This window comes from Primulina eburnea, chromosome 2 (genome assembly GCF_022965805.1).
Source record: "Primulina eburnea isolate SZY01 chromosome 2, ASM2296580v1, whole genome shotgun sequence".
Taxonomy (NCBI): domain Eukaryota; kingdom Viridiplantae; phylum Streptophyta; class Magnoliopsida; order Lamiales; family Gesneriaceae; genus Primulina; species Primulina eburnea.
In genome coordinates, this window is record NC_133102.1 from 42,653,676 (window position 1) to 42,679,242 (window position 25,567).

Here is a 25,567-nt window from a genome sequence, read left to right on the forward strand (position 1 = left end):
TAGAGTTCTTGTGAGAATGTGAGACGAGTCAGTCATGTCTATATTTATAATGATAAATAATTTTTTTTGCACATAAAGTAATATTTTTTTGATGACTCGATAGAAGATAAACTGAATCATGAAATCGTCTCATAAATTTTTTTAAGTTTTAACCAAATATTATAATACTAAGTAAACATGTGATTGAATGTGATTAACATCGATCCATATTTTTTTAATGTTAGTCTGACTTTTATATTTTTTGACATGTGTAAGCCGATTTAATTAGTCGGCCGGCAACTGTCGCCAGATAATAATCATAAGCACGATCTAATTTATACAAATTTGTCCCACTCAAATTTTTTATAAATCTATACAAATTTTTTCGTCCGGTTTATATATTAAGGCTGCGTTTGGTTTGAAGGATAGGATAAACTAATGATTAGTATGTAAATGATAAAGAAAATGATTGTGGTTTGATTGTAATATATTGTGTAAAATAATATTGTGTTTGGTAAGATTTTTAAGTGTAGGATAATTTTGAATTTTTTGATGAAAAGACAAAATTGCCCTTCTCCTTCGCGGCGGCGGCGATGGCGACAGTGTCGGCGACGACGGTGACGGCGACAAACGGCCGGCGGCGGCCGGAAACGGTCGTCGGAGTTGGCGGCGGCCGGCCGGGGGACGGCGTTCAGGCGGCGGTCGGTCGACGGTCCGGCGGCGGTCGGCCGGTGGTCGAACGGCGGCGGTCGGAGGCGGGAAGTGGTGGTGAGTTTGAATATAAGAGAAGGGTAAAATTGGAAAAATAGGAGGTATTAAGAATTGAATAAATAATCCTAGGGGGATGAGGAGGTATTGTTTTAACCTACCTAATATAACCTAATCATTCATAGGAGGGATTGAGTAGGTTAAATAATCACGCGTACCAAACAGCTGGGGATAAAAAAAATTATGCCCCCTTAATAGTTAACTTATTAATTATGGATGCAACTTAGATTTTAAGACACCTTCTATTTAAGCTTAGACTAGGCTAGACTACAATAGACATGAAATACTTGGTTCTATTCTTTGATAGTCCTCAATTCGATTTTCAAGTTTTAGTTATTTGTCTCCGTCTGGCTTAATGGTTAATAATCTTCATTCTTTTCCGGTTGGACCAATTTCAATATCTATTATTGAACTCGAGTCGAACTTTTGTCAAGGTCGCTGAATTTTTTTCTTTATGATATATTGACATTAAAAATGAGCATCTCTCATGAAACTAAAACCTAACTTTTTAAATTTTATTTTCACTCATTTTTTCTATTGAAATTAAGTTATTATTGACTTTTTTCCCCAACGAAGACATGATAATTTTAATCATAATAGATCTCCCGTGAGACGTCTCATAGATCTTTATCAGTGAGACATGTCAACCATATGCATATTTATAATAATAAGTAATATTTTTGACATAAAAAGTAATATTTTTGACATAAATGACCCAATAAGATATGTATCTAACAAAATTTATCTGTGAGACCGTCTAACAAATATTTTTGTGGTTTTAATCAAATATGAAATATTGGATTAATAAGACCATATTTATCATTCTATGTAAATATAAGTTCGAATGTGGTTAACGTTGATCCATAATTTTTGTATGTTAGTCTGGTTTTATATATGAGTAGGTCTCTTGTGAGACGGTCTCACGAATCTTTATATGTGAGATGAGTCAACTTAACGATATTCACAATAAAAATTAAAACTCTTAGCATAAAAAGTAATATTTTTTCACGGATTACTCAAATAATTAGATATTCGTCTCACAAATACGACCGGTAAGACCGTCTCACACAAATTTTTGCCTTTATTATATTTTGACTAGTGTAAGTCGGTTTATATTACCGGCCAGCAACAATCGACGAATAATAATCATAGGCACAATCTAATTTATACAAATTTGTTCCCCTCAAATTTTTTATAAATCTTTACAAATTTTTCGTCTGGTTTATATATTAATATAATAGTTAAGTCAACTTATTAATTATGGATGCAACTTAGATAGTAAAATTTGACTAGACTAGTTAAGTCAAATTTTTCGTCGCTAGTAGTGACGGATCTCGGCGATCTCAGTCTATGAAAAAACATTTTCCCTACGGTGTGCATGTATATATTTCTATGTTAAAAACGTTATTACAAAATAAATTTTTAATTCTAAATTTCATTTTCATTTTCTGTAAGATAGTTTTGAGTACTGATTTTTAATTACCTCACCGCTGAATACGTTTTATTCACATTTCATTATGGGTATAAGATAGTTTTTGTTCATAATATCGTAAAATAAAAGAGAACTTGGGAATTTTGTTGGGCCAAGTTCACAGACTAATTAGGATAGTTTTTGTTAATAAGATGTCGAATATTATCTGACAGCCTATTGTATAAATTATTTTTAAACATCTTATAAACTCGAAGTAGCTGTCAGATAATATTCGATATTAAAAAATATATTACAAGAAAAGGATAGTGGATCTTTTTCAAGAAAGTAGGAGGGTGCCAACTCAACATTTAATACAAATATTATTTAATAAATTTTTCATGAGACGGTATTATATTTATAATAATAAATAATTTTTTTTTTATAGATGATCTAAATATGACATTTATCTCACAAATTTTTTTGTGTTATTTCATTATTATGAAGATTCATCTCCTTCCTATGTTTCGTAGAAGGTATCTGACTAAATTTTATTAATTTACAAGTTTTTTTATTTTATAGATTATTTTAGATGCTTATAAACAATGTATAAATTTAAATAAGTTGTTCGTATATTTAGATCAACCAAAAGATTCAATAAACAAAGAATTTGATTTCAAACCCCATCATAAATCGAACCTCTCGATCCCAACACATAAAAGATTTATAGCTCTCTCTTTCTCTTATTTCACCATAAAATTTAACACATTATTTTGAATTGCAATTCCAATCAATCAGATGCCATACAATATTGGCCATCTTATGATCTCCATTTTTTAATTGTTGAAACTAAAAAAAACCATGTGGGGATCCATGAATTTGTCTTAGTCAGAACCATAACATAAAAATCGTTCTCAAAACGCAGTCGCTAGCAAGGCCATTCGAGTAGAAAATGGAGAAAACATGTTGACCAGTGTCCATTGTGACATTCACTGTCGTGCGCGGCTAAAACTCATGACCTCGCATCCCCCAAAAAAACAACAAAACAAAAACAAAAACAAAAGGAAAACACTTGCTCGACCTCTGATCTTGTTGGTAAGCCACAATCCACAAGGCGAATTTAAAGGGCCTCAGTAGAACGGATTCTGTAGCATCCCAACAGAATTTTACTGAAATCACAAACCGAAGTCCAATGCAGCTCGTTTCAACACAGATGTCACTTTAGCAAAAAACTCGGGTTCATTTTCTCTTATTACTTCAAGGGAACTTGATTCATGTTCATCAGCCTGTGGAGGAAAATCAATTACGCAAGGATATAATATTTCAGTGACCTTGTGTATTATAAGTCAAGTCAGTAAAGAACGTGCTTTGCTTGTAAATGGAGAGAGTACTATTGCTGAAAGAGTGCTTCAGTCATGCACGTACCTCTTTAAATCTCAAGAGAATTAAATTTGACATACAGGCAGGTTTTGTATGATCCCATCTGAAAATATACCATGTATTAAAAAGCAAACAATCAGAACGGAAAAAACGCAGGTATTTTCCATGTGTTTGCCTAAGAGAATTAAATTTGACATAGAGGCAGGTTTTGTATGATCCCATCTGAAAATATACCATGTATCAAAAAGCAAACAATCAGAACGGAAAAAACGCAGGTATTTTGCATGTGTTTGCCTTCTTCATACATAATAACATAAACCTGAATAGGAGAAAAGATACACAAACCAACCAGCTTTAAGAGAAAAGCATCTCCATGAGAGCTTTTTTTTGTCTATAATTCAGTATACAACAAATATCCATACCTGATAAGTATTAATTCGTTTACAGAACGCCACATTGCACGCCCAACTTCTTTAGGTGATTCATCTCTTGCACTCCGTCCGTGCCACAGTTCTTTGACTATATACATGACCTCAGCAACATCAACCTGGAAGAAATACAGACAAGACACACAAGTTGTATTTGATAGCAAATCATGTGGCTTGTGACGTGACCAATGAAGGAAATCATAAGGCATAAGCATGTTCATGCAACCCGTGTTTGATCAAACGAATCAAGGCATATTCTCAAGCAAAAGTCCTCCATAAAACCCAAAGGCATCAGTCAGTCAACTGAAAAAAGGCTGATAAAAACCAAATATAGCAATCAAATGACTGACTTGGTCTGTTACAGCTTAGGTGGAGCGAAGAAGAAGGTGAGAGTTGGGGGGCTGTCTTCATTGATAATACATGTTACGGTTAGGTGAGGTGGTGCGAATATGAAGGTGAGAGTTGGGAGCTGCCGCCACTTTACTGACAATACATGTTACGGATGTGGAATAAAACACAATAAATATTTGAATCCAGTTCTTAATGACTAGCACCTAACTTGCTATTTCATTATACTAAAATGAAGCTAGTGCGATGCACGCAAATACCAATTATATAATTAAAAATTTTAATTTTGTAAAAAAACAATTTGAATCATTTTGTTATTTATCTGAGTTTAATCTCTTGTCATATTAGATGAATAAATTACTTAAAAACTTATATAACTTACTTTCAAAATTGTTCTATTGATTTTATGTTCTATAATAAATGATAATGAACATAATATATAGAACGAAATGAACTGAAACAAATTTTACAAAAATATATATCCAAACACTATATATATAAGACAAAATATCATAAAAATTAATCAAATTATGAATTTTATCAATGCATAAATCATAATTTACACAAGTGAAACACACTAAGACTAAATAATTATCAATTTAAAATACTCGTGAGTAACTCATCAAAACAATATCAAAACTAATGAAATAACAATATTGATAGTAAAATGCAATCTATAATATTCAATTTAAATAATATTTAACACAAATTTTTTTTACCTTTTGTTTTTAGAATTCTATATCACGGATAATTAATTTTATATTAGAATATATCTTTGTAGACTAACATTGATGACTATTAATTTCTTGTTAAATATAATTTTGAAATAATAAATAAATCAACATATGTAATGAAATACACATTCAGATATGTAATGACTAATGTATTATTTAGATATGTAATGACTAATGAAATACACATTCACATAAGATTTTATGATAAATATAAAATAAAATAAAATAAATTCATACAATAATTAGTAAATACAACTTTTAAACTATTGATATCTTTTCACAATTAAAATTTGAAATACAACCAAAGAAATAAAATTTCATAAAAAAATGCTACTTTTTATTGGTTAAATTAGTTAGTTTGATTTCAAAATAATAAAATAAAGATTTAAACTATCAGGTATAAAAGCTTTAATACTTTGACAAATGCTAATAAATGATCATTATAATTATATTTATTATAAGGATTATGTCATATATATTTTTACAGTAGAAAGTAACTTGTATCTTTTAACTACTCATTAATATATCTTTTTATGCAATGCATTACATATTTAGGGTTTTGAGCGATGATTGATTTTGACGATCAAATGCATGCAATTTTTTAGTTATATAATTCAATAAAATAATCATGCTTACAACATATACATTTGTTATAGATATTTTTTAAAATTCTCATATATTTTTTGAATTTTTATTATCTTTTAAACTCAAAATCAAAATTATATATGCATTACATAATAAATTTTTATATGAATAGTTATTATCTCACTTGAAAGGAAAAAATAGATATGAATCTATAATTTTTTTACAATCAAGTGATTTTTATATTCATTAATTAATGAGAATTATAAAAAAAAATATAATTTATATTTTCCATCAAGCATTCAAATACAAATCGTTGTTTTTTTTATGTAGTTGTGTATGCTTAATTCTTATTTACATATATACATTGGACATTTCAAATTATTTGTTTTCGATGATTCATTTTTTTATATCAAATAGATCGTAATATTAAACAATTAAAATCATTTGCTTTTTAAGATTTAAACTTATAGCATAGTCAAATTATATGCAATATTTTAGTAACTTACTTAAATGTGAAATTTTGTTTTCTTATTATTATTATTATTGATTTTTTATTTTCTTAAAATTAATAATTAAAAAATATATAGAAATTGAAAATCATTACCACCAAATTTTTTATATTGAATTTATAATTATGTCTGATATATAATATATTTTTTTAAAAGTGTTACTATGATCCATTTTTAATAATCTTCGAGCGTTGGACAAGGGACATCAACCTGGGAGAGGAAGTTTTCGAATGTTGCAACAGTTGGATCAGAATTGTAGGATTACCCTGGGATCTGTGGACAACAGATGTGTTTCAAAAAATAGGGGATCGATGCGGAGGGTTAGTGGATATTAGCCAAGAAACAATTTCCCTCAAGGATTTGTCAGCAGCTAAAATTAAAGTTGTGGGTTTAGAAGGGGGATTCATTAACAGCTCATTGGCAGTACAGACACCAAGTGGTCCGCTGAGTGTTCGCATTTATGTAGACTCGGTTAATAGATCAGCATATCAAGTCTATGAAAAAAGATCCTATGCTCAGGTACTAGTTGGTGGTGCTAGAACAATGGCAGGTTGGGGTAGGGTGAAAAGACCAATTGAGGAACTAACTGGAAATTCCACGACAGCAGATAAAGAGAAGGAATCAGTCGCCGCAACAAAACAACAACAACCCGAGATTGTTGGGGAAGGAGCTACACAAATAACATCCGACAAAGAGACAGTAGGGGAGGACAAAGTACCTCAACAAATTAAAGACTGCAACTACAGCAAAACTCGGATTATTCAGGGGATGGAAGTCTTCGTCGGGAATCAGCATCTACTTTCGTGCAATAAAGAGAGGACAGGGAACAGAGATTCTAAAGTGCTGGGGCCAAATCATTTGCAAAGGGGCAAACAGATTCGAATTCTCAAAAGGGTCAGCCCGAAAGGTATGGAGGGTTTCAACAAGGGGAGAGTACAATCGATGAACAAACCAGAGATCAATCAACCACAAAGCAAAGGTTCTACTCAGGTAGTATGCGCACAAAAACAGAAATTTGAGTTTGTTTATTCAAGGAGAAGACCGAGAACAAACGATGAATGGCCGACCATTCAAGACAAGGATGTGACAAATATTACTTCACAATGGCTGGACAGAACAGCAATGGACAGAGAACAGAATGATTCAAGGGAGGACAGGGAATTTAACGACAACATTGCTATTGAGTCTCATGAAGACAGTGATTACAGCGACGTGGAATCTCATATTTCTGCAAGCTCGGAGGAGATGATACATACAAGCTTGGGATTGGAGGACTTAGGCCCTCTCTTTGCATCACCCTCGGATAAGGTAATCAGGAAAAATTTACTTACTCATAATCGCTCTACAACTCTTTCATTATCTTTTTCATCTTTTTTCGATCACCAAAAATCTGGGGAGGGAAGGGTTTGTCATAGTGAGGGTGATACAGTGTTTGGTGATAAGCTGGGTAATTCTGGAATCAAAATTCACGAGCAAGAGTGGGATTGTGGAGGGAAGAGGATATCATCTGCGTATGATAGAGGTAAAGGATGTATGCAGCTGTTGGGAATTCATAGGGTGGAATTGGGAGAGGCGTTGGAAAAGAAAAAACAGGGTGATAGGGGAGAAGAGGTAATTTTATGAAGATCATTTCTTGGAATATAAGAGGAGGAGGAACATCAACAAGGAGATGTTTCATTCATGAAATGCTAAGGAAGGAGAAACCAGATTTAGTAGTGCTACAAGAAACAAAAAAAGAAATGGTTGACAGAAGATTTATAGCTTCAGTGTGGAAATCAAGGTTCGTTGAATGGGTTTATTTACCATCTTTGGGTAGATCAGGGGGCATATTAGTCATGTGGGATCCAAGAGTGGTGGTCATCAAGGAAAACATGATTGGGGAATTTACAGTTTCCGTTAGAATTGAAAATGTCAACGACCAAGAGTGCTGGTGGTTCACTGCAGTTTACGGGCCGTGCACAGCTCAATTGAGAACTAAGTTTTGGGATGAATTGGCTGGTTTGAGAGTATTGTGTGGGGATAGATGGTGTTTGGGGGGGGATTTTAATGTTGTAAGAAATGTGTTGGAGAAAATAAACAGCCAATCTAACACAACAAGTATGGCTTGTTTTGATATGTTGATACATGTAGTGACCCGTTCCAGGATCACCTACTAAGCAAGAACTTAAGCATGCACTTTACTTAATAACAGTAATCAGAGATAACAGCGGAAATAGTCAACAAAAATACCGATTATACAACTCAATCGAAGTCTAGAATAACTCAAAATAAAAATACAAGTACAACCATATCGAATAGAACAATACCGAAAACTAACCCAACCAGCTACTCAACGTCCTCCTCCTGCTCCTCCTGAGCTGTCCAACCTGAGGCCTGCCCCGTGGGAATGGGGTGTCCACGAATAAACAAAACCGAGGACGTGAGCGATAAGAACGCCCAGTACAAAAGTATGAGTATACAGACCTATATGAAATGCACATGCTATGATCATGATACCGGGGTAGTCAAGAAACAGGAGTCACAAAAGGATCTCAACAATGCTCAGTCTAGAGGCGCCAAGTGGATAGTGCCGCGCGGTCCAACCTCTGGGTCACTGCATCCACTACAAGACAGACGTGGACCTAAAATGTCCCGGACCACCGAAGCCCTCCCGACCCGTCGGCCACTGTGTACTCTCGGTGTCCATGCGTCCACAAGACAGGGCTGAGCGGCCCCAAGATATAGCTTATCTCGAAAGAGATACAGCTCAACAGTAAAGGCTATCTCGAAGGAGAATACGGCTCAACATGAAATGCAACGTGCAGTAATAACCGTGACATAATAGCATGCATCATATGACATATATCAATGCACCACATAATCATGCAACACATATAAGAATGTATACTCAACCAGGATATCTCGGATAGTACTTTCGTACCTCTATCACAGCAATCCTAATCCACTGGAACAACCAGACAACAGGTCTAATCCAAGCCTATTCATCAAGAGCATACCCAATGAACAATACTACCATGCTCGGCTAGCAAAACCAGTACTCCCTAGTACTACCAAAGGTTTAGGGTTTACCTTCGTCCGTCGACAGCCCTTTGATGTCGATTGCCTCGAAACTCCGGCGCTGCTATGCTACCAATCCCGGCAGCTCTTGGCTATCGCTCGAACAACAACTAACCCTAGAATCCTTCCAAAACTCTCAAAGAGGAGACTTAACTCAAGGAATGGCAAGTCACAAATGAGAAATCCGGGCACTATTTATAGGCCATGTTCGGATCCTCCGAACACCACTTCGGAACGTCCGAACTCTTACGTGTCCATTGGCTCTTGACAGCTCATGATCGGATCCTCCGATCATACACTTCGGACCGTCCGAACATGCACGTGTCCAGCTGCTCTTGACACCTCATGATCGGATCCAACGAACTCACTTCGGACCTTCCGAACTCTTCGGTGCTTCTGAACCATCTTCGGTCCGTCCGATCATGACTCGGTCAAAATTACACCTTAAACCTTCTTAATCACCATTAATCCGTTAATTACCCAATTTGGAATTCGGGCTACTACATTCTCCCCCCCTTAAAAAGATTTCGTCCTCGAAATCAAGCTTAGAGAATGAACAAAACGAAATAACAACATCATTACCCTCCAAATCTAAGGAACAACCCATCACTAGACGCTTAGCTAACCCCGAATGACCCATCGGAGTAGAAACAGAAAGAATGACGTCTAGAGAAACATGCGGTAACTTATGACGCTTAACAAATCGTCCTGGTCACCCCAACGACCTACACTCCCCTGACTACTCCCGTCACCAAAGTGGTCAGCCATTGCTACAACATAGAATGGGGAAACTAGTAAAATGGTCAACGGAAATCCCAAAACAGAATCTATATCCCAAAATCGCATGCATGCTCTGATACCATAAATGTAGTGACCCGTTCCAGGATCACCTACTAAGCAAGAACTTAAGCATGCACTTTACTTAATAACAGTAATCAGAGATAACAGCGGAAATAGTCAACAAAAATACCGATTATACAACTCAATCGAAGTCTAGAATAACTCAAAATAAAAATACAAGTACAACCATATCGAATAGAACAATACCGAAAACTAACCCAACCAGCTACTCAACGTCCTCCTCCTGCTCCTCCTGAGCTGTCCAACCTGAGGCCTGCCCCGTGGGAATGGGGTGTCCACGAATAAACAAAACCGAGGACGTGAGCGATAAGAACGCCCAGTACAAAAGTATGAGTATACAGACCTATATGAAATGCACATGCTATGATCATGATACCGGGGTAGTCAAGAAACAGGAGTCACAAAAGGATCTCAACAATGCTCAGTCTAGAGGCGCCAAGTGGATAGTGCCGCGCGGTCCAACCTCTGGGTCACTGCATCCACTACAAGACAGACGTGGACCTAAAATGTCCCGGACCACCGAAGCCCTCCCGACCCGTCGGCCACTGTGTACTCTCGGTGTCCATGCGTCCACAAGACAGGGCTGAGCGGCCCCAAGATATAGCTTATCTCGAAAGAGATACAGCTCAACAGTAAAGGCTATCTCGAAGGAGAATACGGCTCAACATGAAATGCAACGTGCAGTAATAACCGTGACATAATAGCATGCATCATATGACATATATCAATGCACCACATAATCATGCAACACATATAAGAATGTATACTCAACCAGGATATCTCGGATAGTACTTTCGTACCTCTATCAAAGCAATCCTAATCCACTGGAACAACCAGACAACAGGTCTAATCCAAGCCTATTCATCAAGAGCATACCCAATGAACAATACTACCATGCTCGGCTAGCAAAACCAGTACTCCCTAGTACTACCAAAGGTTTAGGGTTTACCTTCGTCCGTCGACAGCCCTTTGATGTCGATTGCCTCGAAACTCCGGCGCTGCTATGCTACCAATCCCGGCAGCTCTTGGCTATCGCTCGAACAACAACTAACCCTAGAATCCTTCCAAAACTCTCAAAGAGGAGACTTAACTCAAGGAATGGCAAGTCACAAATGAGAAATCCGGGCACTATTTATAGGCCATGTTCGGATCCTCCGAACACCACTTCGGAACGTCCGAACTCTTACGTGTCCATTGGCTCTTGACAGCTCATGATCGGATCCTCCGATCATACACTTCGGACCGTCCGAACATGCACGTGTCCAGCTGCTCTTGACACCTCATGATCGGATCCAACGAACTCACTTCGGACCTTCCGAATTCTTCGGTGCTTCTGAACCATCTTCGGTCCGTCCGATCATGACTCGGTCAAAATTACACCTTAAACCTTCTTAATCACCATTAATCCGTTAATTACCCAATTTGGAATTCGGGCTACTACATTCTCCCCCCCTTAAAAAGATTTCGTCCTCGAAATCAAGCTTAGAGAATGAACAAAACGAAATAACAACATCATTACCCTCCAAATCTAAGGAACAACCCATCACTAGACGCTTAGCTAACCCCGAATGACCCATCGGAGTAGAAACAGAAAGAATGACGTCTAGAGAAACATGCGGTAACTTATGACGCTTAACAAATCGTCCTGGTCACCCCAACGACCTACACTCCCCTGACTACTCCCGTCACCAAAGTGGTCAGCCATTGCTACAACATAGAATGGGGAAACCAGTAAAATGGTCAACGGAAATCCCAAAACAGAATCTATATCCCAAAATCGCATGCATGCTCTGATACCATAAATGTAGTGACCCGTTCCAGGATCACCTACTAAGCAAGAACTTAAGCATGCACTTTACTTAATAACAGTAATCAGATATAACAGCGGAAATAGTCAACAAAAATACCGATTATACAACTCAATCGAAGTCTAGAATAACTCAAAATAAAAATACAAGTACAACCATATCGAATAGAACAATACCGAAAACTAACCCAACCAGCTACTCAACGTCCTCCTCCTGCTCCTCCTGAGCTGTCCAACCTGAGGCCTGCCCCGTGGGAATGGGGTGTCCACGAATAAACAAAACCGAGGACGTGAGCGATAAGAACGCCCAGTACAAAAGTATGAGTATACAGACCTATATGAAATGCACATGCTATGATCATGATACCGGGGTAGTCAAGAAACAGGAGTCACAAAAGGATCTCAACAATGCTCAGTCTAGAGGCGCCAAGTGGATAGTGCCGCGCGGTCCAACCTCTGGGTCACTGCATCCACTACAAGACAGACGTGGACCTAAAATGTCCCGGACCACCGAAGCCCTCCCGACCCGTCGGCCACTGTGTACTCTCGGTGTCCATGCGTCCACAAGACAGGGCTGAGCGGCCCCAAGATATAGCTTATCTCGAAAGAGATACAGCTCAACAGTAAAGGCTATCTCGAAGGAGAATACGGCTCAACATGAAATGCAACGTGCAGTAATAACCGTGACATAATAGCATGCATCATATGACATATATCAATGCACCACATAATCATGCAACACATATAAGAATGTATACTCAACCAGGATATCTCGGATAGTACTTTCGTACCTCTATCACAGCAATCCTAATCCACTGGAACAACCAGACAACAGGTCTAATCCAAGCCTATTCATCAAGAGCATACCCAATGAACAATACTACCATGCTCGGCTAGCAAAACCAGTACTCCCTAGTACTACCAAAGGTTTAGGGTTTACCTTCGTCCGTCGACAGCCCTTTGATGTCGATTGCCTCGAAACTCCGGCGCTGCTATGCTACCAATCCCGGCAGCTCTTGGCTATCGCTCGAACAACAACTAACCCTAGAATCCTTCCAAAACTCTCAAAGAGGAGACTTAACTCAAGGAATGGCAAGTCACAAATGAGAAATCCGGGCACTATTTATAGGCCATGTTCGGATCCTCCGAACACCACTTCGGAACGTCCGAACTCTTACGTGTCCATTGGCTCTTGACAGCTCATGATCGGATCCTCCGATCATACACTTCGGACCGTCCGAACATGCACGTGTCCAGCTGCTCTTGACACCTCATGATCGGATCCAACGAACTCACTTCGGACCTTCCGAACTCTTCGGTGCTTCTGAACCATCTTCGGTCCGTCCGATCATGACTCGGTCAAAATTACACCTTAAACCTTCTTAATCACCATTAATCCGTTAATTACCCAATTTGGAATTCGGGCTACTACAATACATGAATTGGAATTGATCGATCCACCATTACTCAACGCAAAATTTACATGGTCCAATTTAAGAACAGTACCAATTTGCAGCAGATTGGACAGATTTCTGTTTCTGGGAGGATGGGTGGAGCTATTTCCTCATCACAGACAATCAGTGTTGCCACGCATCACATCAGATCACTTTCCACTAGTGTTGGACACACAGAAATGTAAATGGGGGCCTTGTCCTTTCAGGTTTGAAAACATGTGGCTGCAAGATAAAACTTTTAAGAAAAAGTTCTCAAGTTGGTGGAATAGACCACAACCTCTAGGGTGGGAGGGTTATAAATTCATGAAAAAATTAAGGGCAATTAAGAGTGACATTAGATTATGGAATGAGGAAGAATTTGGGAGGGTTGAGTTGAGGGAGGCAGAATTAAAAAACAGAATTGTTAGACTGGATGAAAAGGAAAGTGAAGGCAGGGAAAATGTTGAAGATGCGACTGAAAAAAAGGAAATCAAATGCGAATTGGAAGAGTTGCTGTGTAGAAGAAAAAGATTGTTATTTCAAAAAGCGAAAACAGTGTGGTTCAAAGAAGGAGATCAAAATACAAAATTCTTCCACTCGTTACTTAATCACAGAAAAAACAAGGCAATGATTACTAAACTGGAAATGGATGATGGTACGATAGTAGAGGATGAGGATCAAATTGTGAAAACAATTGTCGATTATTTCCAGACATTGTACAGTAAGAGCGATGGGAGGCAGTTTGGGATTGAAGGACTGGATTGGAGACCTATTGATGAAGAAATGAGGTCTGAGCTTGAGAAACCTTTCATGGAAGAAGAAGTCAAGAAGGCGGTATTTGAATGTGACAGATGCAAAGCACCAGGGCCCGACGGTTACACTATGGCGCTATTTCAGGATTGTTGGGATATTGTAAAAGGCGATGTGATGAAGGTTTTGATGGAATTTTATGAAGGGGGAGTTGTAAATGGATTGACTAATGAGTCGTACATTTGTTTGATCCCAAAGAAAAGCGACTCATTAAAGGTAAAAGATTTTAGACCTATAAGTCTAATCACGAGTTTATATAAAATCATTGCAAAAGTTCTGGCAACAAGAATGAAAAAGATTTTGTCTCACACACTCTCGGAATCTCAAAATGCTTTTATTGAGGGGAGACAAATATTGGATTGTTGTTTGATTGCGAATGAGTTGGTCGAGGAAAGACAAAAATCGAATAAGAAAGGTTGGGTCCTCAAAATTGATTTCGAGAAAGCATATGATAATGTTGATTGGGATTTTTTGGATTTTGTGTTACGAAAAAAAGGGTTTGGGGATAGGTGGAGAGGTTGGATGAGAGGTTGTGTATCCAATGTATCTTTTTCAGTCATGATTAATGGGCGACCGAGGGGGAAATTTAAGGGACATAAGGGGATTAGACAGGGAGATCCTTTATCACCATTCCTTTTTAATATGGTGGTGGATGTGTTGGGAAGTTTGATTGACAAAGCAAAAGAATCAAGTTTAATCAGCGGTATTGAGGTGGGACGAGATAAGGTGGTAGTCTCACATATACAATTTGCGGATGACACCTTGTTTTTCGTCAAAACAGAAGAGGACATTAATTTTCTGGTGCAAGTGGTCAAACTATTTTGTGATATGTCAGGGTTAAGGATCAATTGGGAAAAGAGCGCTTTATTGGGTTTAAATCAAGATGAGGCATTTGAGGTGGACATAGCACACACGATCGGCTGTAGAAGGGAACAATGGCCGATAAAATACTTGGGAGTTCCTTTGGGGGGAAACCCACTCAAATCAACTTTCTGGGAACCCATTACTGTTAAATTAAAGAAGAAATTGGCAACTTGGAAAAAGGCATTCTTGTCAAAGGGTGGGAGACTAACATTGATCGCTGCAGTCTTAACAGCTCTTCCAATTTTTTTCATGTCTCTTTTCAAAGTACCAAAAGGAGTGGCGGCGGGGTGGGAAAAGACAATGCGGGATTTTTTCTGGGATGGCAATGAAGGCGAAACACACTATCATATGGTTGGATGGAAACAGGTTTGTAGACCGAAAGAGAGAGGTGGGTTAGGTGTGGGGAATATATGCTTGAGAAACATAGCTTTATTGGGAAAATGGTGGTGGAGGTTTAGTGTTGAAAACGACACGTTGTGGAGAAGAGTAATTAAGAGCAAGTATGGATTGCAAGAAAACGGTTGGGATGCGGGGTTGGCGAAAAATGTTACGTTTAAATGTCCGTGGAAATTCATTTCTAGAACTTACCCGGCTTATCACCGAAGGTTGCGTTTAGAGGTTCGGGGTGGGACTAAAATCAGATTTTGGGAGGACATTTGGTGGGGGGAGTCATCTTTTCGGGACATGTTTCCTTCATTGTATATCATTTCAAATTGTCATAACTTGCCAATTTCCTTTTTTGTTTCTTTCCATAATCCATCGGCTGCTATATCATGGAATCTGCATTTCCGTAGATCACTTCGAGATGAGGAGATAAACCAATTGTCTACGTTTTTAGGTATTTTAGAGAGGGTAAGATTGGTGGAAGGGGTTGATGATTTTCGGGTATGGGAAAGGGATCCGTCGGGGAAGTTTTCTGTCAAATCCATGTTCCAATCTTTCTTCCAATCCAATAACAATTCACTGAACTTCAGTTTCTTCAATTTTATTTGGAAAACACCTATCCCTACAAAAATTCAAATTTTCTCTTGGACAACTACTCTTGGAAAACTACCTACAGCCGAGGTGATTCAAAAAAGATGGCCTAATTGTGCTCTTTCTCCAAATTGGTGTGTGTTGTGTCGTAAGGAGGCGGAGACACAGGATCATTTGCTTGTTCATTGCAATTTCAGTAATGCGTTGTGGGTTAGGGCACTGGAAGAATTGAGACTTGTTTGGGTTATTCCAAAAACAGCAAAGGATTTGTTCGACACGGACCTAGGACAGCTTCTCGGAAAAAAAGGAAAGATCTTTTGGCGAATGGTTGTTCATGGAATATGTTGGGCCATATGGCTAGAGAGAAACAGACGAATCTTTCAAGATACTCAAGGAACAAAAGAAGATTGTTGGGAGATTATCAAGATCAACATCGCCAATTGGATTCGATCAGTAAAAGAGTTCCAGGGATTAGCGATTTCAGATTTAATTAGAGATTGGTCTTACATTTATTGGTAGAAGTCTTATTTTAGTTCGTTCGGTGGATTTCTAGTCCACTTCCTGTAATAGACTCTAAGATATTTTATCAATAAAAAGTTTGTTTCTTATCAAAAAAAAAAAGACAATGAAGCTAATTGTTTAACAATTATGCTATAAAATTTATATATTATATGAGCTAATTTTGGAAATGAAACAAAAAAAAATATTTTAGCTCTGATTTTCGTTCCACCGTATTTGATAACCAAGGCCAGGTTTATCTTTAGACCTTTGATATCTAAATATAAACAATCTTATTATATGTTTCAAATACTACCAAATTTTGTGTATTACATTTATAAATTTGTCTGATTTATAATCTTTTTTCTTTAAAATGTTACTAAATTTTTTAAATTCCGTATTATAGCTAAACTCTCTAAATTCTTCTAAGAGATTTATATTTTATGAGATTATTAATATATTAAAATTCATAATTGTTGATATAAATTCTCTTAAATAATTTATTAAACTCTTTATTTTCAATTCTTAGTTAAAAAACTCGAAAAATATGTTAGTATTAAACTTCATATTATCATATTATTCAATATTTATCATGTTATTTTATAATTCCATATATAGTTTTTTTCTCGTATATCTTCTTGTGATATTATAATTTATTACTTAATTAGAAATTGCACAACAATTATACAAAAACATGAAGATAAAAATTAAAAAGATAAAACATTTAAATGTACTATGAAGAAGAATGATTCACAAAATTAATATATGAGTTATATTTTATCCTTGAAGTGATATAAATTACTATAATCAATGTTTTTTGTAGTGACAATCCATTAACTATTAATTATATATTAGGTGGGCAATTAAAATTTTACATATATATCCTTGTTGAGTCTTTGAATTTGTATTGATAAGGAGATCATTTTTATCTTTTCAAATTTAAAAAACAAGCCCATGATCCACAATTTTATATGTATTATAGATTTTCATGCTAACACTCAAAAGTACCAAGAATTGGCAATTATCCGTCACTCTTTCCTTTATACTAAATTCCACCACTAAATCCACTCCATTGAACTTTAGAGAAGGGCATGATACAAGTAGTCAATTCTCTTGGTTTTCAACATGCCAACCCAAGTGTTATCCCAACCGAACTATCTTTTTCTTACAAGAAATGCCCAACAACTTCCTATATAACATTGTTTCTCAATGAAATATTTTTAGGATGAATACCAGCAGTGAAGCAATGCTGATAAAAGGGAAACACGTGCAACCAAGTAGAGTAGAGTATTAGGAAAAAAAATTGCACAATTGAGTACCTGAACTTGCATTGTGGTACCATATTGTAACTCTTCATGCTCAATAAGACGCTGATGAAGTACACGGTAATGATCGATATCAATATTCACAACTGGCTCCATATGAACTCGCACTCCAGCCAGTTGAGTCACGACATAGGAAGCCATTACTTGTCCAAAGATTGCAGGAATGGTTCCTAAGACTGGAATAATACGTACCCGAAATCCTGGGACAATCTAATAATCAATTTAATAGAAATTTACAATTCAGAAGAACAAGGAAAGATAAAAGCCGGTGCATGCTTAGAAAATGACAAAATATAAAGTTCTGGTCACTCAAACTATACATAAGATGGTTAGAAATTGACAAAATACAAAGTTCTGGTCACTCAAACTATACATAAGAAGACCCTACATTAATATTTGTTATTTTAAATAGACCCCCAATTTCTTAATAACAAAATATCTGTAAAGGTTTAAACAGTAGAAAAGCAAGAAATAGATAGAGCTATTATGAAAATATTGATTGCAATAGAAAATTGAGTACTTACTTGATAATCTGAAGGATTTTCTGCCTCCCCACTTGGCCCTTTGAAAGGAAGCAATTTTGCCTTGGGTTTCTCCAAAGAAAATACAACAGATATGCCACCTTCAATGCCGTAATCTCTCTTCAACCGGTGTCTGACCTGCAAACTGGTGTTTTAGGAGTTTGACGTAAAATAACAAATTTAATGTAATTGTGCAAATAAATAAAACCCTCCAGAGCACTGAGCAGTATCTAACTTAGAACTCGGAGGCATGCAAAATAGTTAGGAGACAAATGAAGGTTTTAATTGTGAGCTTGAATGAAAATAGTAATAGCTGCTAAGTTTTCTCTTTCGTCTATTGATATTTCCGTATCAAACATATAGGTACATGTGACACCAGTAAAGTATTATGCAAACCATGAGCCCAGGTGATGCAAAGAAGGAGAAGGTTCACGTTCTGAAGTATGATCATGGAAGCACAACGATATTTAAGAATGAAGATTCCGTGATATTAAGAACAAGATCAAGATGAAAATTTCACTTGTAACTCTTTACCGTCCGAGATAGAGGATCATTTATTGATTCTTTTAAGTCAGCCACACGAATTCTTGTTGGATCAGCTCTTGCACCGGCTCCTGTTGCGGACAAAACTTTCAAACCCCTGCGCACACATGCAGCAAGAAGCGAGACCTACAAGAAAGGATCAATCAAAGAAATCAAAACCATTAAAAAGGATACCACATGCAAAAAAGTCATGCCATCGCACAGTTAAATGATGGATAACACAAACAAAAACATCTATATTATCCTAGAAGTACAGCAAAAATCAGGCAAGATGGAAGTGTTTAATTTAGAATATGAACAAACTAAAAGTTTTGATGTAAACTTGCAGTTCACAACACAAATATCAAATCAAGATTCCACAGTTACTCGAGAAATTCCACGAACACAATATCGTTTACAATATGAAACATGACAATAACGATCTAATCTCATTCCCACGATACGACAAACTAGAAAAAGTTTTAGGAGTATAAAAGTGAGTGCGGCCTACAGTGCTAAAAGACACAATTATAACTTGAGATCAAACGAATGGCTGCCGTTTAGAAATGTCTTAGGAATCACTCTCATTACATAACAAATGAAAATAATGTCTACTTACTTGAGCAGCGAAGTGATGAAAATGCATGCCAAGTTAAACACATTTTTACAAATTCATCAAGAATTGATCATTCAAGAGCTAAAATGAAGTGTTAAAGAAAATAAAAAAAAGTCGGATTACCTTTGTGTCAATGTTATCAATGCAATCTAAGACAAAATCAGGATGCCCAGAAAGAATTTCATCTTCGGATGATGAATCAAACAATAGCACTCTAGCATCTACATGGCATTCCGGGAAAATTGCTGCGAAATGCTTCTTCAGACACGAGGCTTTGGGAGTGCCAACATCCTCTCTTGTCGCAACAGAATGTCTGTTCAATGATGAAACTGAAACCTTGGCAACCAACAAATGAATGATAAATAGTTATGTAAATTTTAAGTGGATAAAAAACCACCAAAAGGTTTAGCCTGAAAAATGAGTAACAGTTAGCAAGCTCAGGTGGGCCACATGAACAACAAGGGAGCTACATGATTTACCTAGGATAGAGATCCTGAAATGCAATTTTTTTTCAATGTATGATGTTCAGAGTTTCTACTAAAAGAAAACACATTTCTTTACCGTAAACCACAACGGAGTTCTACAATACTTTCCACTTATTGAAGAACAAGGTGAATGAGGTTCAATATATGAAGAACCTAAATTTTTGTACATTTCGATTCATTTGTCTGGATTCTTAGAGAAATTCAGAAAATGATTTGCCTAAGCAACAAGGAGGCTGAGAGTAAGCATAAGCTCACAATGAGCTTCAAGTGCTCTCCCATCTGAAATGTTACTCGTTTGAGTTTGGGCTCAGTGATGAACCCAAAGGCCCAATGTCAGCCCAAGGATCCAAAGCCCAGCAGCATCGACGGTTCATCTAATGGAAAATATTTGGTTCACACTCATGGGAAATATAGAACTACATATTAGGATTATTTTGGACTCTAAGTTTGTTTCTTTTTATCCTTAGTAGCGTATCTTCTTTTGAATAAATATTATCCTGCGTGGGTAACACTCAGGGACACCATCGAGTAAGGATTTTTAAATAATTAGGTAGCAGTTTATTTGTATTTATATTTTATATGGCACGCTTATGCATATATTTTCTCCAAACAATTCAATATTCAAGAGATCGTTGGGTTCTCTCAGTCAAGCCCAAAAATGTACAATCGAGAATCTTTGTAGCAGAATGGGTAAGTCAGAATGGGCGACCAGGGAATATGATACGATTGAGTAAGTGTATATCCTCACTTAATGTGGGTAGCTGTGGACATCAACTACTCAAAGGATAGATGGTGGTGTATGTCTTATTTTGGTTCTACAAGAATCCAGGCCCAATAAACTAGACTTCTACATGAGCTTTTAACAACTTCATATTTTGTTGTATGTATTATTTTGGTTCTACAACAAAATATGAAGTCGTTAAAAGCCCGAGGGCCTCTCTCATGTTGAAGGTTAGTTTATTGGACCTGGATTCTTCCCAGAGCTTATGGTGTAACATAATGCTTGTCAAAATAAATACCTGATCAAAATCCACAAGTAGAAGCCTCCCTACACCCGATCTCAAAAGCATAGATGCAGCATGACTCCCAACCCCGCCAAGACCAATGACCACCACATATGATGATGTCACTTTTGCCTGATGTTCGAGACCGAAGAACTGGATATTTCTGGTATGATAAAAAAATACATCAATTGGGTTGTCGGCTTCTGCACAACACCAAACCAATCACCAAAATATCTTCCGCCAAAAGTATTCATAACCTTTCTATCTATGAAGAGGATATTTCTGGTATGCTAAAAAAAATACATCAATTGTGTTGTCAGCTTCTGCACAACACCAAACCAATCACCAAAATATCTTCCGCCCAAAGTATTCATAACCTTTTTTTTCTATGAAGAGAACAATGGACATGACATGATACCACCCTTGTCATTATCGAGTTGGTCTTAAACAAGTAAAAGAGAATCTTCCTTACTGAATTAAGTTTCCTTCCTCCGTTTTTTAATCGTCCATTTGAAACGGACACAGAGATATAGTCAATAGTAGAAAAAGTGAAGGTTTCATCAGCCTCCTGAGAGAGAGAACATTCTGTCACCTTGTGAGTTGTTCTGACACAATTTCATCCATCAGCAGGCTTCGACTAGCTTCGCATGGATTCACATCCTCCAATAACTTATGGCTCATTAAATCTGTATCAGCTCAATTTAAGATAAGTTAATCCAAAAAACATGAACAAAGGTTCCAATTGTAAGATTCACAACCATGATAGCAAAATGGAAGATCGAATCTCATGTGACAGGGACCATATATCAGATGCCAATAATAAGTGATCTCATCAAAAAAGTTTTCAACATATAATTATGTTTCTAAGAATTTCACATGATGAATCCCACTTACAAGTTACAACCATGAACCAACCAAAAAAGGTTCCTACTTATAAATTTTATTTTAAAAAGGTACTAAGTTTGAAAGAATCTATCACCTAACTGATAAGCATTTTTGTTTTTATTGATGCAGTTGGGGAGAGATGGACAAAAGAAAGGGTTAGAGCCTTAGACAAGGATAATATCACCTAACACTGTTCACATTATGAATAGGATTCAAATTCATGCACAGACATGATAAATATTCAAGACCATCAGAAGTAAAACACGGTAAAGATCAGCTTAAAAACTATGCCACAAGGACAATATTGGCTCATAAGAAATTGGTGTTCATCTAAACCACTTGAACAATAAATCTTAACAGAAAAATAAAACACATTCCCTCAAGCAAACCAAGGAAACGTGATACAAAATACATACCATTCAATTCATTCGCTTCTCTAATCGTCTGTAGCTTTCCAACTTTTCTGCGAAGAACAACCAAACAAATCAGCAAAGGAAAACTGGTGAAAATCGTAAGACGCACTCAAGCACATGCCTAAACAGTTGCATAGATTGACCTGTGCACAAATTTGAAAACAGCAACAGTAGCAGCAGACCCCATTAGCGCTCCAGCTCCAAACAACATCAGATATTTCGACCTTTCTCCCATCTCACAACTCACAATTAGCGTGTTTTGGGTGAAAATTGGAGCTGGCGATAAACAATTTCCCCTATGACCAGAGGTTTAAGCTGTAAATATTTAAATTGTTATATTAATAAAACAGACTAAAATTTCAACTATAAAACATAACGAGTTAAATTACATTTTTTGGATATATTCTTCGGTCTACGGCCTTTTAAATATTTACGACACAACACATAAAATTACTTTTAGAGTGTTATTTTAAATATAAGAAAATTAATTATCATTTTTTCATATTTTATAGCATCTTATAACTTTTATATATTTTCAGACATGTTCAAATTAGGGTTTATAATACTCTTAGGCATCGTTAGGTGCATGGATTAGGAGATTTACCACATTGGGCCCCACCTTTTACATTAAATTTAGTGCAAGCATAGAAAAGAGTCATTTATCCATAGGCCCTGTAAAAAAATACCACTTCTCCGGCAGAAGAGATCCTAAACCCTCGGCGTTACATAAAGATAAAAAGGGCACTACTTGCCGGAAATCCTCACAACAAAATCCTAGGTAAATGAAGTGGACTTCAATTTTGAAGCCAGGTTTACTACCAATTTGTCTCTCAATTCATGGCGGTGTATTGAATTAAAATTGGTTGTACTTTTATGCTTGGTGGGGGTTTTAATTTTGCAGCACGTAATGAGAGGAGAGTCGACATGCTGCTTCTGTGCATTCAACGAGGCTTTCCTCTTTTCGGCATCCATTTTCAAACACTAATACTTCAAGCAAACCAAATAAAACAAGAAAAACTATATTAATCTAACTCCTAAAACTCACCAACAAAGATACCAGTCTTCATTTCAAAGATCCAATTTCTTGAACTCCTAATAAATAGAATTCAAAGGCAGTGTTTTGGATTAATGAATTTCAACTTGAAATGGAAATTATAATCACGTAAATCAAAACCCTTTGATTTGAGATCAACCCTCGTCTTCTAAATCTACCATTTGAGTGTCTCCCGACTCATATTAGGATCTCAAATAAGCACATTCCAAATCCACTCTTAGCCGCTAAAAGTTTCAGTTCAAACTCGTCTGAGTTCTTTTCTTAATCAGACAATAATTCGCGACGCTTCCAGCGCACAGTCTTCGAATTGTGCCGTCAAATTAGAAAAATTCACTAAAAACTGACATTATTATTACTAAACCAAAAAATCCTGAATCCAGCAATACACACCAATTTGATCCTGAAAATCGATTTTCATTCCTTGCTCCAATATACGGGGACAGGCAACCATAATCAACAGTCGCTACCGAAATACCACGACCATCCAGTCAAACCAAAAAGAACGCCAAAAGAGGCGTATACTCTCTAACAAAAACACTGTAGATTTACATAGTAATAAATCCAACCAACTAAAAAATCAGGCACGAAAATAATATTAGGCAAGAAATATTACGTACTTTACATTCAAAATTTCATAGTCCAAACCATGCCATAACACTTCATCGTATCCACCGGCAACGTCCGGACTCGGCACTATTTTGGATTAGGGCTGGGAATGTTGGGAATGTGAGAAGTGAACAGCGGAGAATGGAGGAGGAGATGGGAACAGTTGTAGACTCGAAGACTAGAACCACCGTCGACTTAATGAAAAAGGGACTAAAATATATTGGGCCAAAAATGTGTAATTGGGCTCTGCGTCACAGTCCAAATATAAAAAGCCATCTATTGCAAGGCCCATTAATCCCACTACAACCTTTAAGACCTAACATTCTACAATTAATCGCACAACATAAACTACATTTTTAAATCACTTCTTTTTATCAGCTACGTACCAAATAATAAATGAAACCATTGGAATTGAAAGGATTGAAGCTTTGCTTTTAAGCCTGATAAAATTACTTTTTGCCGCATATTTTTGTCTTTTTACGATTTTGGTTATTTATGTTGTCAAAATTCAATTTTAGTATGCTATCTTTGTATTTTTAGTCAATTTCAATCATTTTTTTTGGCATAAAGTCAATGCGATTTTAATCTGTCATATAAACACTCTTGATTGAAAATACCAAAATTGCCAAAAATCGGAATATGCAATACTAAAATGAAGTTTGATAACACAGATGACCAAAAAGCAAAACGACAAAATTATAGGACTAAAATGCAATTTTTTTAAAAAAAATTGTCCATCTTCATCATATTTCCTTCAAAATAATCATTGGGTTTTTTGTTGTCTATAATACAATAAGAATTAGAGATCTTGACAATTCATTACATTATAATAATAATAAAAGGTAAAATATTGTGTGAGACGGTCTCACATATCGTATTTTGTGATACGAATATCTTACTTGAGTCATCCATGAAAAAATATTACTTTTTATGCTAAGAATATTACTTTTTATTGTGAAAATCTATAAGATCGACCCGTCTCACAGCTAAAAGTTTGTGAGACCGTCTCACAAGAAACCTACTTATAATAATATTGATCGAATTAGGACTAGAGTTCGTGCTTTATTGATGAATTTCATGTGGGTGAGATATTTCATTTGTAAGAATTTGAGCATATATTTCAAATTGCATGAATTTTGGATGTATATGAAATTTATTATACTTATCAATAAAATTATATAACTTAATATGGAATTGATTTAAGATTAAACTTTTTTTTTTTGAAAAAGCATATGTAATATATTGATCCAAACACAACTTATAAGTTTTTTTTTTTTTTTTTTCAATTATCCAATCACTAGTTGTAATTGTAGTCGTTCTGTGTTATTAAATTGATTGATCAATTAATTAAGCAGTTAAAACCAAATCCCCAACAATTGATGTTTTTATATGATGATCTGCCTTTTATGAAGTCATGCGACTTTTTTTTCCCTTGTACAACATACCAAGTGACAAAGACTCCACTTGCTCTGCCTACACTACAAGACTTTTGCTCCGATAATTTTGTTATTTTTGCAATTTTAGTCGGTGTTTAGCGTAGTGTTGATATGACATTTGTGCGACGTTTAAATAGTTGTGACATGACGTTGATGTGTAAAAATCACATCCATGCCTTTGGAAAAAATATACTCAAATTGACAAAAAAAATGAAGACACGTTACTAAAATTGAAAATCGAACAACATAAAAGACC

The 25,567-nt window shown here is 36.2% G+C and overlaps 1 protein-coding gene and 1 long non-coding RNA gene across 6 annotated transcripts; both read right to left on the reverse strand.

Moving 5' to 3' along the window:
* Positions 1-2,876: 2,876 nt before the first annotated feature.
* On the reverse strand, positions 2,877-24,061 carry LOC140823353 (tRNA threonylcarbamoyladenosine dehydratase). 5 transcript variants are annotated; one of them, XM_073184641.1, is made up of 12 exons: positions 23,892-24,061; positions 22,359-22,530; positions 22,219-22,265; positions 21,510-21,603; positions 20,933-21,080; positions 19,552-19,764; positions 18,811-18,959; positions 18,294-18,423; positions 17,764-17,979; positions 3,958-4,082; positions 3,581-3,638; positions 2,877-3,441 (listed from the first exon to the last, which is right to left on the reverse strand). In XM_073184641.1, exons 2-12 carry the CDS (start codon positions 22,448-22,450, stop codon positions 3,331-3,333), a joined length of 1,383 nt encoding a protein of 460 aa, XP_073040742.1. In that variant the 5' UTR covers positions 22,451-22,530; positions 23,892-24,061; the 3' UTR covers positions 2,877-3,330. The 5 variants fall into 5 exon arrangements, with proteins under 5 accessions (XP_073040742.1, XP_073040743.1, XP_073040744.1 ...); XM_073184642.1 differs by having other exon boundaries at positions 22,359-22,511; positions 23,887-24,061; XM_073184643.1 differs by having other exon boundaries at positions 18,294-18,428; positions 18,825-18,959; positions 23,887-24,061.
* Positions 21,186-21,503, reverse strand: LOC140823354 (uncharacterized). The gene is made up of 2 exons (XR_012116196.1): positions 21,390-21,503; positions 21,186-21,303 (listed from the first exon to the last, which is right to left on the reverse strand). It is a non-coding gene; the product is annotated as an uncharacterized lncRNA (long non-coding RNA).
* Positions 24,062-25,567: the final 1,506 nt, after the last annotated feature.